Consider the following 13,829-nt stretch of genomic DNA (forward strand, 5'->3'; position numbering starts at 1 on the left):
TGGTAAAAGCTTGAATTTCACTCACTCTTCTTAGAGATGTGATGGCAATTAAAAATGCAACTTTCCAGGTTAAGTATTGCATTTTACAAGAATACATGGGTTCAAATGGTGGACCCATGAGTCGTGTTAAGACAATGTTGAGGTTCCATGAAGGAACAGGTGGTGTTCTTGGTGGTATAATTCTCTTTAGGCCTTCCATAAAAGCTTTTATGACTGGTATTCTAAATAATGAAGTTGAATGAGTAATTTGCAGGTAAGCTGATATTGCGGTAAGATGTATCTTTATGGAAGAGAAGGCTAGATTTGACTTTTGTAAATGTAGTAAATATCCTACTATATCTTTTGGAGATGCGTGTAACGGCTGGATTTGATTACTATGGCAGTAATAGACAAATCTTTTCCACTTATTTGCATAGCAGTGTCTAGTGGTAGGTTTCCTAGCTCGTCTTATGACCTCCATACATTCTTGTGTGAGGTCTAAATGTCCGAATTCTAGGATTTCAGGAGCCAAATTGCTAGATTCAGAGATGCTGGATTTGGATGTCTGATCTGTTGTTTGTGTTGTGTTAACAGATCTGGTCTGTTGGGTAGTTTGACATGAGGTACTACTGAAAGGTCTAGTAGTATTGTGTACCAGGGTTGCCTCACCCATGTTGGTGCTATTAGTATGAGTTTGAGTTTGTTTTGACTCAACCTGTTTACTAGATATGGAAGGAGCGGGAGAGGGGGAAAAGCGTACCCAAATATCCCTGACCAGTTCATCCATAGAGCATTGCCTTGGGATTGATCTTGTGGGTACCTGGATGCGAAGTTTTGGCATTTTGAGTTTTCCTTTGTTGCAAATAGATCTATTTGTGGTGTTCCCCAAATTTGGAAGTAAGTGTTCAGTATTTGGGGGTGAATCTCCTATTCGTGGATCTGTTGGTGATCCCGAGAGAGATTGTCTGCTAACTGATTCTAAATTCCTGGAATAAATTGCACTATTAGACGAATGTGGTTGTGAATCGCCCAATGCCATATTTTCTGTGTCAGAAGACACAACTGTGTTGAGTGTGTCCCTCCCTGTTTGTTTAGGTAATGCCTTGTTGTCATGTTGTCTGTTTTGACAAGAATGTATTTGTGGGTTATTATGGGTTGAAATGCTTTCAGCGCTAGAAATACCGCTAACAGTACTAAGTGATTTATGTGAAACTGCCTTTGCTGTATGTCCCATTGTCCTTGGATGCTGTGTTGATTGAGGTGTGCTCCCCACCCTGTCATGGAAGCATCTGTTGTTATCACGTATTGTGGCACTGGGTCTTGGAAAGGCCGCCCTTGGTTTAAATTTATACTGTTCCACCATAGAAGCGAGATGTATGTTTGGCGGTATATCAACACCAGATCTTGAAGTTGACCCTGTGCTTGTGACCATTGTGTTGCTAGGCCCTGTTGTAAGGGACACATGTGTAATCTTGCGTTTGGGACAATGGCTATGCATGAGGACATCATGCCTAGTAGTTTCATTACTAATTTTACCTGGAACCTTTGGTTTGGGTGCATGCTTTGTATTACGTTTTGGAATGCTTGCACCCTTTGTGGACTTGGAGTGGCAATCCCTTTTTTTGTGTTGATTGTTGCTCCTAAGTACTGTTGTATTTGACACGGCTGTGTGATTTTTGGTAGTTCAGTGAGAACCCTAGTTTGTGAAGGGTTTCTATGACGTATTTTGTGTGTTGAAGACACCGTTCCTGCGTATCGGTCTTGATTAGCCAATCGTCTAGATACGGGAATACATGTATGTGCTGTCTTCTGATATGGGCTGCCACCACTGCAAGGCATTTTGTAAATACCCTTGGTGCTGTTGTTATCCGGAATGGTAACACTTTGAATTGGTAATGTACACCTTGGATGTATGGGTATATGGAAGTACGCATCCTTGAGATCTAATGTTGACATGTAGTCTTGTTGTTTGAGCAAGGGGATTACGTCGAAGTGTCACCATGTGCAAGTGATCTGATTTGATGTAAAGACTTAGTGTTCTGAGATCTAAGATGGGTCTTAGAGTTTTGTCCTTTTTGGGTATTAGAAAATACAGGGAGTAAACACCTGTTCCTTTCTGATGATTGGGTACTAATTCTATAGCGTCTTTTTGCAACAGCGCTTGGACTTCTAGCTGTAATAGATCCATGTGTTGTTTGGACATGTGTGTTCTTGGAGGCCGATTTGGTAGTAGTTGTAGGAATTCTATGCAATAACCATGTTGGATAATGGCTAGGACCCACGAGTCTGTTGTTATTTCTTCCCAGTTTTGGTAAAAATCTGTAAGTTTCCCCCCCACTGGTGTTATGTGTTGGGGATTTGTGACACTGAAGTCACTGTTTATTTTGAGGGGTCTTTGGAACTTTCCTCTAGTTTTAGGGATCTGTCCACCTCCGTATTGTCCCCGAAAGCCTCCTCTTTGATACTGGCTCTGGTATGTGGGTCTGGTTTGTGAGGTTGAGCGTTCTGTGCTTTGGCCCCGAAACCCCCCTCTAAATTGTGCCTTCCTAAATGTGCCTCTGCTCTGTGGGGAGTAGAGCGCGCCCATGGCCTTGGCCGTATCCGTGTCCTTTTTCAGCTTCTCTATAGCTGTGTCCACCTCCGGCCCAAACAACTGCTGTCCATTAAAAGGCATATTAAGCACAGCCTGTTGGATTTCGGGCTTAAATCCGGAGGTGCGTAGCCATGCGTGTCTCCGAATAGTGACCGCTGTATTCACAGTTCTTGCGGCTGTGTCTGCTGCATCCATTGCCGATCGTATCTGGTTATTCGAGATACTTTGGCCCTCTTCCACCACCTGTTGTGCGCGCTTTTGGAACTCTTTGGTCAGATGTTCTATAAAGTGCTGCATTTCATCTCAATGAGCTCTGTCATATCTTGACAACAAAGCCTGGGAATTGGCAATGCACCACTGATTGGCTGCTTGTGCTGCAACTCTTTTCCCCGCTGCATCAAACTTTCGACTTTTTTTGTCAGGTGGTGGTGCATCTCCAGAGGTGTGTGAATTAGCCCTTTTACGTGCTGCGCCTACTACTACTACTGAGTCAGGTGTCAGTTGTTGCGTGATGTACACAGGGTCTGTAGGGGGAGGCTTGTACTTTTTCTCCACCCTAGGTGTGATGGCCCTGCCTTTGACAGGCTCTTGAAATACTTGCTTCGCGTGTTTCAACATTCCTGGTAACATTGGAAGACTCTGGTACTGACTGTGTTGACGACAAAGTATTAAATAAAAAGTCATCCTCAATCGGTTCAGTGTGCAGTGTCACATTGTGAAAAGCAGCTGCTCTGGACACCACCTGCGTGTAAGCAGTACTGTCTTCAGGTGGTGATGGCCTCGCTGGGTAGCAGTCTGGACTACTGTCTGATACAGGTGCATCATAGAGGTCCCATGCATCTGGGCCATCCTGGCTCATCCCTGTGTGCGTTGGAGACTGCATCATAGGTGGGGTAGCAATTGGTGATGGTTGCGGTGAGTGGTGTGGTGATGGTTGTGGCGAAATCCGTGGTGGAGTTACTTGTTTTGCCACCTTTGCTTTCGGTTGTTTTTCTGTGTTTTGGAAAGCAAGTTTCCTTTTCATCCTTATAGGAGGGAGAGTTCTTATTTTCCCTGTTTCCTTTTGAATATGGAGCCTTCTTTGTGTATAATCTGGCTCCCCTGCTTCTAACTCTTGTCCAAATCTATGGCCTTGTAGTTGTTCTGAAAGGCCTTGCTCTTCGGAGTAGGAGCTTGATTTCGGCTCCGAAGATGGGTGTTTCGGTACCAAAACTTTTTCTACAGGTTGTTTCGGCTCGGAAGCCACTTTTTTTGGTTTCGGTGTGCCGATAATAATCTGAAGATGGCTACTATGCACAGGAACATCTGGGGCACCGGCAGACATCACACATGGGACGGGCATACTACCAAATGGTATTTGATGACATCCACAGTAACAAAGAAAAAAAAAAGAAAAAAAAAAAACACCAGTAGGACAATTCCGGACATACCCACTAGGTGGTGGAATAATTCAAAGTATGAAAATGCAGAAAAAGATTCATTCTGCAAAACCTAATATTTATAAGTGTTGAGAAAGTAAAGACAGCAAAGAAAAGGTGTTAAGATGGAATGTAGAAAGAGAAACGCAAAAAAGGATAAAAACATGGTGGCGGAAAAAAGGAGCTTACTAGAGACAAATATAGTTTATGAAAGCTAAAATAAAAATAAAAAATACATGTGGGCTGTTATGCTTTACAGCCATGGAGTGAGCCTGAACTTAAAATCCTGGTGTTTAAGAGTAGATCAAAAGATACCAAAAGGGTGACTGGGAGCTGGTATTCATGGCGTTATGTGGCACAGACACTTAGAAGATATATCCATTCTTAATGGATACAAAGCTATGTGCTTCAAAGAATCAGTGTATCATCAAAATCTGTATTATAATTCAAGGGCAATTTCTTAGGAAGTTCACTTGCTCTTCTGACATTACTGTTAAAGGCTTGTGATTCACCTACAACCACGCACTGTAGAATAGTTATTTAGATGAGTGTGCAAACATTTTTGCTAAAACAACTTCATAATGATTAACTGGCGTTTTCCAGTCAAGTCTTCTAATTTTTCATTGTACATAACTGTTTTCATCGCTTACACCCTAGGTACCGTGGGTCTGAGTACTTGATGAAAAAGCAATAAAACATTCACTGAGAGTTTAAAAGAAGGCTTACTGCTTCATCATCTTTATTGTGTTTTTCATCTGGCTCTCTGTCAGAGTCTTTGTCACTTCCATCTTCTTTATCACTCTGTGAATCTCTGTTGGTGTCCTCTTCATCAGACTCACTGCCTTTGTCAGAAAGTTCTTCTTCTTCCTCTTTCACTATTATTTCCTAAAAAAAACATAGGTAGGGCTTTTTTATAGCAAACTGCCAGCCAATGTTACATGCCCTTTAATGTTACACTAGTGCAATAAACATCTGAACAGTCCTAGGAACACAAAACATTGTCTTTTTTTAAATGTGTATAACTGTTTTTAAGTTTAACAAAAACATATTGGCAAATGTCAAGATGCACCTTCAAGGTGTCTGTACATACAAGACTCAGTAATATAAGTAACATAGTTATAATAATAAAACCAATATTCAATTAATGTGCCTATTGTTTTCACCTTTCCATTGGTAATGCTTCCTATACGTGCACCTCCATTTTCATGATTTTTGTCCACTCACACTGTAGTATTCTAACAAGTCATAATTTTGCATCCAGGTGCCCATACTTTTTTTATAGCAATATTTCTGCTCACATACACCAGTTCATATTTCAAAGAATTATCTTCAACTTAAATGTTATAGATGGAGATACAAGGACATTTTAATAGGGAAAAGTTACTGATCCTAGTGTTATACTCAATCACAAAGGACTAACACGATTTTTATTGGATATTTTCAAGAAAATGTTAAGTGTACTTGTACAGATCATTCCCATCATCAATACACCCTCTGTTCCTCACTAACCCACCACCAGTACCCACAGGGCACAGCCCTTAGCCAAGCAAGGCCAATACAAGGCACAAGCCTGAGCCTTGGACAATAGTTAGCCACCCTGATCACAATTCCAGCAGTAGTGGAGCCCCCTCTGGCAAAGCCCAGCATTCAATTTCACAACTCATAATAGCTAATGGTCATTGCCTTGCCCAAAAAGCACGGGCACAGGGTATGACATTCATATCTCGCACTAAGTCCCTAGGAGCCCAGCCACACGACAGCTTAAACACAGGGTCGCAAGAGCTAAGGGGTCAGGGTTTTCGTACCCCGGCCCCTTTTATTTTGAACTTTTTTTTTTGGGACTCTGCTTCAGCTGACTGCTAAGATGGCTGACAACACTTCAACGACTTCTGTTGTTAAAGCGTTATCAGCCAATCAGATCGCTACACAGGATCAGGAAGGGTTGCAAATCCTTCGCAACCCTAGATATACAAGTTTGGGTTTTCTTTAACTTCTCTAAAACTACTATACGGAATTACACCAAAACAAAAGAGCACTCCTTCTGGACCATGGCCTACCTTCCTGCTAAATTAGGTGTAATTACGTCGAGTAGTTTTTGTGCTACTGCAGTTCAAAATCCCTACGGAAAAATGAATGGTAAAGAATAATCTATTTCTAGAATCACAAGATTTAGTTGCAGGTAAGTAAATTTGTAAGTAAGTATAGGACATCTGTATCAACACCATTTTGTTTCAATTTGGCAAGTTAAATGGTTTTCGAGAAAATAGCAAATATTTGTATCAAAAGTTGACAGTGAAATTTTCAGAAACGGTTCTGGGGGGGAAGAAAAGTTAGCACAGTTTCAAGGTAAGTACAAGACTTACAGTTCCAGTCTCCAGGGGATAGGATGTCCACAGGTTGGAGTTCAAGTTAACCCCAAACAAATCAGGCCTGCTTGCAGGTAAGTACCCACATCTTTGTAGGGCAGACCTGGGGGAATTTAGGTGAGCGGGTGTTTTGGGGGGACGGGGGGGCTGTTACAGGTCAGCACCGAACACACACACTCAGCAGAGCAGGGGCAGCTGGGTGCAAACACAGTGTTGGACTCCCAGTGCTATCCAATAGGGGGATCCCAGGGGTCACAAAGATGCTGAAGTCTAAGTCAAGGGAGTAGGTTCCAGGAAACCAGAGGCTGGACAGGGAGGAGGACCGCCTGCTGGACCTTGCTGGACCGGTGGTCGGATTCCCCAAGGCAAGGGAGCTGCAGGTGTAGGGTTACCTTTGGGCGTCCGGTATCTTCACCCGGTTCTCTTGCGGTCAAGGTGGTTCCTCCGGATATTGGCTGCAGGCATCGTTGTGCTGGCAAAAGGGGTCAACCCAGGGTGGACACTAGGTCAGAATCACCTGGGGACCAGCTCCAGTCATTTGGTTCACCTGGACACAGGCCGTGGGCTTCGGGTGCAGAATGGGCAAGACTCACGGATCTGGAGTTTCTTTTGGACAGGGCCGCTGTCCACAGAAGATCTTGGTCCTCTGAGGTGCAGGCAGCCCTCTTGAGGCTTTTAAGAGGTTGCTGGTCCTGCAGGATGTGTCGCCTTTTTGTAGCAGGGCTTCAGAAGCTGGAGACAGGACTCTAGGTCTGGGGCCAAGTCAGTTGGTGTCTTCAGTCTTCTCTGCTGGGGATCTGCTTAGCAGTCCTCCTTCTTTCTTCTGGTCTTCTTAAGGTTGCCAGGAATCTCACAAGCTAGGTTCAGGGGAGCCCTTAAATCCTGGATTTAGGGGTCTTAGAGGGGTCAGAGGGTGGCTACATCCTCCTTGTGTCCACTCCCTTTGGGGAGGGGGGCACATTCCTATCACTATCGGTCCCTGTCCTCCAAACCAAGATGGAGGATTCTGCAGGGAGGGGGTCACTTCAGCTCTAGACACCTTATGGGTGGTCCCTGTTGAAATGTTCCCTCCTCCTTGTTTTTCTTAAGTTCCCCGTCAAACTGGCTGCCGAAAGTGGGGACTTGTCTGGGAGTCGGGCATCTCCACTAGCTGGAGTGCCCTGGGGCACTGTAACACAAGGCCTGAGCCTTTGAGGCTCACCACCAGGTGTTACAGTTACTGCAGTGGAGAGGTGTGACGCACCCCCACCCACAGCAGGCTTTGTTTCTGGCCTCAGAGAGCACAAAGGCCCTCACCCCATGGCGTCAGAAACTCGTCTGCTAGTGGCAGTCTGGCACAGACCAGTCAATCCTACACTAGAGGATCGGGTAAAATACAGGGGGCATCTCTAAGATGCCATCTGAGTGCATTTTTTAATAAATCACACACTGGCATCAGTAGGGGTTTATTTTGCTGAGACGTTTGATACCAAACTTCCCAGTATTCAGTAAAGCCATTATGGAACTGTGGAGTTCGTAATGACAAACTCCCAGACCATATACTTAATATGGCCACACTGCACCTATAATGTCTAAGAATGGACTTAGACACTGCAGGGACGTATTGCTCATGCAGCTATGCCCTCACCTGTGGTATAGTGCACCCTGCCATAGGGCTAGGAGGCCTGCCAGAAGGGTGACTTACTTATGCCACAAGCAGTGTTTTGTCGACTTTGCCTTTTTCAACCCACCAACACACACAATCTGCAATGGCAGTGTGCATGTGTTAAGTGAGCGGTCCCTTAGTGTGGCACAATACATGCTGCAGCCCTTAGGGACCCTCCCTGGTCACCGGGCCCTTGGTACCTCTGGTACCTTTTACAAGAGACTTATCTGTGGGCCAGTGGTGTGCCAATTGTGGAAACAATGGTACATTTTTAGGGAAAGAACACTGGTGCTGGGGCTTTGTTAGCAGGATCCCAGCACACTCACTCTCAGTCAAGTCAGCCTCAATACCAGGCAAAAAGTGGGGGGTGGGGGTGGGTGTAAATATAACAAGTGCCAGTTTCCTACACTTGCTCAATTTGGGACCATAAACATTATATATGTTCGTAACAGCCAATATTGTGAATTACTTTTTTAATAGAACGAAGCAAGGTCTAGTGTAACAAAACAACCTTACCAAAGAGGCTGCATACCCCATCGACTGGAGAGGGCCATGGAACAGTACTTAAAATACTTTCTTCTACTCTGAGTTGTTTACAGATCTTAATATGGAACTTCATCTGTAGAAGAGGCAAGCTAGCTTCTTGTGATGCCGCTCATGATAGACTGACTGAACATAGAGGCAGGCTGTCTCGTCAGGCTTCTGAGTCCCCAGCAGATTTGATATAAATAGCTGGATTCCTTTGACTGTGGCCAAAAAGAGCATTAAGTATTTCTTCAACCAGCAGAGGGGAGAACATGCCTCCATATAAGTCATGGCTGTCTGTTAATGTTTAGAACCAAATTTGTTTAATCAGAGAGAGGAAAGTTTCTAAAAATCAAATTGACTGCCTTCAGTTTTAACCGACAGACAGAAACATGTTCTCTTGATGAGACCCCCAGCCACGTGTTGTCTTATCTTCCAAAAATGCTCTCAACTGCAGGAGGGGAGCACTATGATTGGTTTTGCCTGCCAATGCCTCTATCTGCCATGGTAAAGGCAAAACATTATGGAGAAGCTTGGGCTTTTGCTCCTGCTTTTTTTGCCAATTTACCTTATGGATGTGTGCCTGAAGAACGAGTTACTTACCTTCGGTAACGACTTTTCTGGTGGATACATTAGCTACCTGTGGATTCCTCACCTCATGAATACTCCCATGGCGCCAGCATTCTACGGAAATCTTCTTACTAGTCTCTGCACGTCGACGAGGACGTCACTGTCTCGCACGCGACGCCGTCTGACGTCATACAGGCAATAAGAGGTCCTCGACGACGTGCGGACGTCAGTACCAATCATTTTTTACGTGCATGAGAACAACCAGGCAATGCAATGAAAGAACAAAGCAACATCCATTATAATGTAAAAATACACCACATTGTATGAATAACTGTAAATCTTTTTATGTACATATATATATATATATATATATAAAACTCTCTCTTTTTTTAAAATATATACACACACCAAGTATATACATAAAGATATATAGACATATACCTACATATATATAAATATATTATATATATACATCTATTGCACCCTCAAAGACCAAGAGGAGCACACTCAAGGATTACTTGGCAAGACCATAAAGGCAACGGGGAGGCGGGTGGGACCGTGAGGAATCCACAGGTAGCTAATGTATCCACCAGAAAAGTCGTTACCGAAGGTAAGTAACTCGTTCTTCTGATGGATACAACTACCTGTGGATTCCTCACCTCATGAATAGAGTCCCAAAGCAGTACCACGCCCGGCGGTGGGTGCCTAAATGGTCAAACCAAGAAATCCTGCAGCACTGACCGTGCAAAATGGCCGTCCCTTCTAACCTCAGAATCTAAACAGTAATGTTTTGCAAAAGTGTGAAGGGACGACCAAGTTGCGGCCTTGCAGATGTCGACCACAGGAACACCTCTGGCTAAGGCCGAAGTGGCCGACTTAGCTCTGGTGGAATGAGCTCTAATGCCCTCAGGAGGATCCTTCTTTGCCAAAGAGTAACATATTTTAATGCAAAGAACAACCCACCTGGATAGTGTTCTCTTGTGGACTGCCTTTCCTCTCCTCTTGCCCACGTATCCAATAAACAGCTGATCCTCCAGCCTGAAATCCTTTGTTCTATCGATAAAGAAGCTCAACGCTCTCTTTGGGTCCAGACGGTGCAGTCTTTCTTCCTCTTTGGAAGGATGAGGCGGAGGATAGAACGTGGACAAAGTAATTGCCTGAGCCAAATGGAAGGGTGAAACAACCTTCGGGAGGAAAGCAGCCTTGGTCCTCAACACCACCTTATCCCCATAAAAAGTTGTATAAGGGGGTTTTACTGATAAGGCCTGCAACTCACTCACTCTCCTTGCTGATGTTATAGCTATCAGGAAGACTGTTTTTAAAACCAAATACCTCAAGGGGCAAGAATGCATAGGTTCAAAAGGGGACCCCATAAGGAAAGTCAGGACTAAGGACAAATCCCATTGCGGCATAACGAATGGCTTTGGAGGATATTGATTTAGAAGACCTTTCAAGAATCTGATAACAATAGGGGATTTAAATAAAGATGGTTGGTCTGGAAGACATATGAAGGCTGACAAGGCCGATAAATAACCTTTAATGGTAGCCACTGCACAGCCTTTCTGCGCCAGAGATAGAGCAAAAGACAAAACGTCCGATAGATGAGCATGTAAAGGATCAATCTGCCTCTCTCCACACCACGCAACAAATTTAGACCACCTATTAGCGTAGATAGATTTAGTGGAGTGTCGCCTGGCCGCTAATATAACATCCACTACCTCAGGCGGGAGAGAGAAGGAACTCAGGTTGCCCCGTTCAATCTCCAGGCATGTAGGTGCAGACTCTGGAGGTTGGGGTGTAGAACCTGCCCCTGCGACTGTGAGAGGAGGTCTGCCCTGAAAGGGAGACGGAGCGGCGGGCACGTTGAGAGTTGGAGAAGGTCGGAGTACCACACCCTCCTTGGCCAATCCGGAGCTATTAAGATTACTAGAGCCCGGTCTTGGCGAATCTTCCTCAATACTCGAGGAATCAAGGGTATGGGAGGAAACGCGTAAAGCAACTGGCCGCACCAGGTCATTTGAAACGCGTCCCCCAACGCTTCCTGCATCGGATACTGAAGGCTGCAGAACAACGGACAATGCGCGTTCTCTCGAGTGGCGAACAGATCTACCCGAGGAAACCCCCACTTGTGGAAGATTAAACGGACTTGATCTGGATGGAGACGCCACTCGTGGTCTGCCGAGAAGTGGCGACTGAGACTGTCCGCACGCACGTTCAAGACTCCGGCCAGATGGTTTGCTATCAAGCAAATCCGATGGTCCTTTGCCCAGGACCATAGTCGAAGAGCTTCTCTGCAGAGAAGGTACGACCCCACTCCTCCCTGCTTGTTTATGTACCACATCGTGGTAGTATTGTCCGTTAGGACCTGTACCGACTGACCACGAAGGGAAGGGAGGAAGGCCTTGAGAGCCAGACGTACAGCCCGTAACTCTAACAGATTGATGTGAAAAATCTGTTCCTCTGGAGACCAAAGACCTTTGATCTCCAGATCCCCCAGATGAGCTCCCCACCCTAGAGTGGAAGCATCCGTTATGACTGTGGCCACTGGTGGCGACTGCTGGAACGGCTTTCCTTGTGAAAGATTGTTGCTTGCAATCCACCACTTCAAATCCACAGCAGCATCTCTGGAGATCTTGACAGTACCCTCTAGATCCCCTCTGTGTTGAGACCACTGCCTTCGGAGGCACCACTGAAGAGCCCTCATGTGCCAGCGAGCATGCATGACCAACAGAATGCAGGAGGCAAAAAGACCGAGCAGACGAAGGACCTTGAGGACTGGAACTACCGCTCCATTTCGAAACATTGGAACCAAATCCTGAATATCTTGAATCCGCTGAGGCGGAGGAAAGGCCCGACCCAATGTTGTATCCAGTACTGCCCCTATGAACAGGAGGCGCTGAGAGGGCTCCAGGTGAGATTTGGGCTCGTTCACCGAAAAGCCCAGGTCGAACAACAACTGGGTTGTTGACTGCAGATGACGCAACACAAGCTCCGGGGACTTGGCTTTGATCAACCAATCGTCCAAGTAAGGGAATACTGCTATCCCCTTCCTTCTGAGCTCTGCCGCAACCACCGACATCACCTTCGTGAAGACTCGAGGTGCTGAAGTAAGACCAAACGGAAGGACCGCAAACTGGTAGTGTTGCGATCCCACCACAAACCGGAGATACTTCCTGTGTGACTTGAGTATCGGGATATGAAAGTAAGCATCCTGCAAGTCGACAGACACCATCCAGTCTTCCATGTTCAACGCCAAAAGCACCTGTGCTAGGGTCAGCATCTTGAACTTTTCCTGCTTGAGGAACCAATTCAAGATCCTCAGGTCCAGAATTGGTCTCAAACGACCATCCTTCTTGGGAATCAGGAAATACCTTGAGTAAACTCCTTGACCCCTTTCCTGCTCCGGGACCAACTCCACCGCGCCCTTTAAAAGGAGGACTTCTACCTCCTGTTCTAGCAACAGGAGGTGTTCTTGTGAACAATACGAAGGGCGGGGCGGGATGAGGGGCGGAAACTCCCGAAAGGGAAGGGTGTAGCCTTTTCCCACAACACTGAGAACCCAAGTGTCCGACGTAACAGTCTCCCATTTGGTGAGAAAATGCTGTAATCTTCCCCCTACAGGAGAGGAGTGAGTGGGAAATGGTGGAAGCCTAAGGCTGCTTCCCCTGCTGCACCCCGCCAGAGGATGAGGAAGAGGCAGAGTGCTGCTGAGAGGCTCCCCTGGTGCGGACCCTACCCCTCCCCCTAAAAGATCTATAGGGGTGGGAAGAGGCAGGTTGCTGATATCTTCCCCGAAAGGAAGAGGAGGAAGAGCCACGCCCAAATCCACGAAACCTCCTGAAGAATCTGGAAGAGGCCGTGGAAGAAGGAGCTTGGAGTCCCAACGACCTAGCCGTGGCCCTGCTCTCCTTAAACCGTTCCAAGGCCGAATCAGCCTTAGCCCCAAACAGTTTGTCCCCATCAAACGGGAGATCCAACAATGTGGACTGTACATCTGGCGAAAAGCCCGAGTTACGGAGCCAGGCCTGTCTCCTTTCCACCACAGTTGTGCCCATTGCTCTGGCTACCGAGTCGGTGGTATCCAGTCCCGTCTGGATAATTTGGGTCGCAGCAGCCTGGGCATCAGAGACAAGATCCAAAAGACCCTGGGGAAGCTCTGTAAACGAAGAGGAGATGTCATCCATCAGAGCATGAATATACCTCCCCAGGATACAGGTCGCATTAGTGGCCTTTAACGCCAGACTGCAGGACGAAAAAATCTTCTTCGACTGCGCCTCTAGCTTTTTTGAGTCTCTGTCCCCAGGCACCGTCGGGAAAGAACCAGGCGCTGACTTGGACGAACAGGAGGCCTGCACTACCAAGCTCTCCGGCGTAGGGTGCCTAGATAGGAAACCAGGATCAGTTGGAGCCGTCCGATACCTCCTGGCCACGGCTCTGTGAACTGCTGGGGAAGATGCCGGCCTCTTCCACACCTCTAAAACCGGATCCAGCAGAGCGTCATTAAAAGGTAACAGAGGCTCCGCCGCGGCTGAGGCCGGATGCAACACCTCCGTCAAAAGGTTTTGTTTTGCCTCCACCACCGGCAAAGGCAGGTCCAAAAAACTAGCTGCCTTCCGTACCACTGTATGAAAGGAAGCAGCTTCCTCAGTATATTCCCCCGGGGACGAAAGGTCCCACTCAGGGGAAGTGTCCAGCCCACTGGCCGACTCCAGTCCACGCAGCCCATCACCCGA

At 46.3% G+C, this 13,829-nt stretch overlaps 1 protein-coding gene across 1 annotated transcript in view; it reads right to left on the minus strand.

Annotated features, from left to right (window-relative positions):
• Positions 1 to 13,829, minus strand: part of SEC63 (SEC63 homolog, protein translocation regulator) — a 620,356-nt gene that overhangs the window by 171,390 nt on the left and 435,137 nt on the right. Inside the window, exon 17 of the mRNA XM_069235447.1 lies at positions 4,717 to 4,875. Within this exon, the coding sequence (XP_069091548.1) occupies positions 4,717 to 4,875 (159 nt within the window). The remainder of the gene's footprint in view (positions 1 to 4,716; positions 4,876 to 13,829) is intronic.

Source organism: Pleurodeles waltl, chromosome 5, assembly GCF_031143425.1.
Source record: "Pleurodeles waltl isolate 20211129_DDA chromosome 5, aPleWal1.hap1.20221129, whole genome shotgun sequence".
In the NCBI taxonomy this organism is placed as follows: domain Eukaryota; kingdom Metazoa; phylum Chordata; class Amphibia; order Caudata; family Salamandridae; genus Pleurodeles; species Pleurodeles waltl.